Raw genomic sequence first — 316 nt, forward strand, 5'->3', positions numbered from 1 at the left:
ATGGTGTGGGCACTCGAGGAGATTACCCCCAGAGGCTCCAGTGAGGAGCCGAGGTACTCCGCGACGGGGGAGCCAGTGAGGAAGAAGCGGAAGAGCCAATGTCGAGAGAAAAGAGACCCGGGGACGGAGGAATGGGGCTGGGAAGAAACCACCACGGGGGGAAAGGGCCCCAACACAAGGGCCCTGAGCTGCGGCGCCCGGCGGCAGAGCGCGCCCCCTGCCGTCCCCGCCTCGCCGCCCGAGGGGGCCCCCGAGGTCCAGTCGGGCCCGCGTCGCAGGGGCTCGCTCTTGGGGCGGGCGGAGAGGCCCTCCGGGG

General features: G+C 71.5%; 1 protein-coding gene across 1 annotated transcript in view; it reads left to right on the top strand.

Annotated features, from left to right (window-relative positions):
• GBX1 (gastrulation brain homeobox 1) overlaps positions 1–316 on the top strand; it is a 15723-nt gene continuing 15407 nt past the window's right edge. The window contains exon 1 of the mRNA XM_029954410.1: positions 1–265. Coding sequence (XP_029810270.1) covers positions 1–265 — 265 coding nt within the window. The remainder of the gene's footprint in view (positions 266–316) is intronic.

Source organism: Suricata suricatta, chromosome 2 (assembly GCF_006229205.1).
Source record: "Suricata suricatta isolate VVHF042 chromosome 2, meerkat_22Aug2017_6uvM2_HiC, whole genome shotgun sequence".
Lineage (NCBI taxonomy): Eukaryota > Metazoa > Chordata > Mammalia > Carnivora > Herpestidae > Suricata > Suricata suricatta.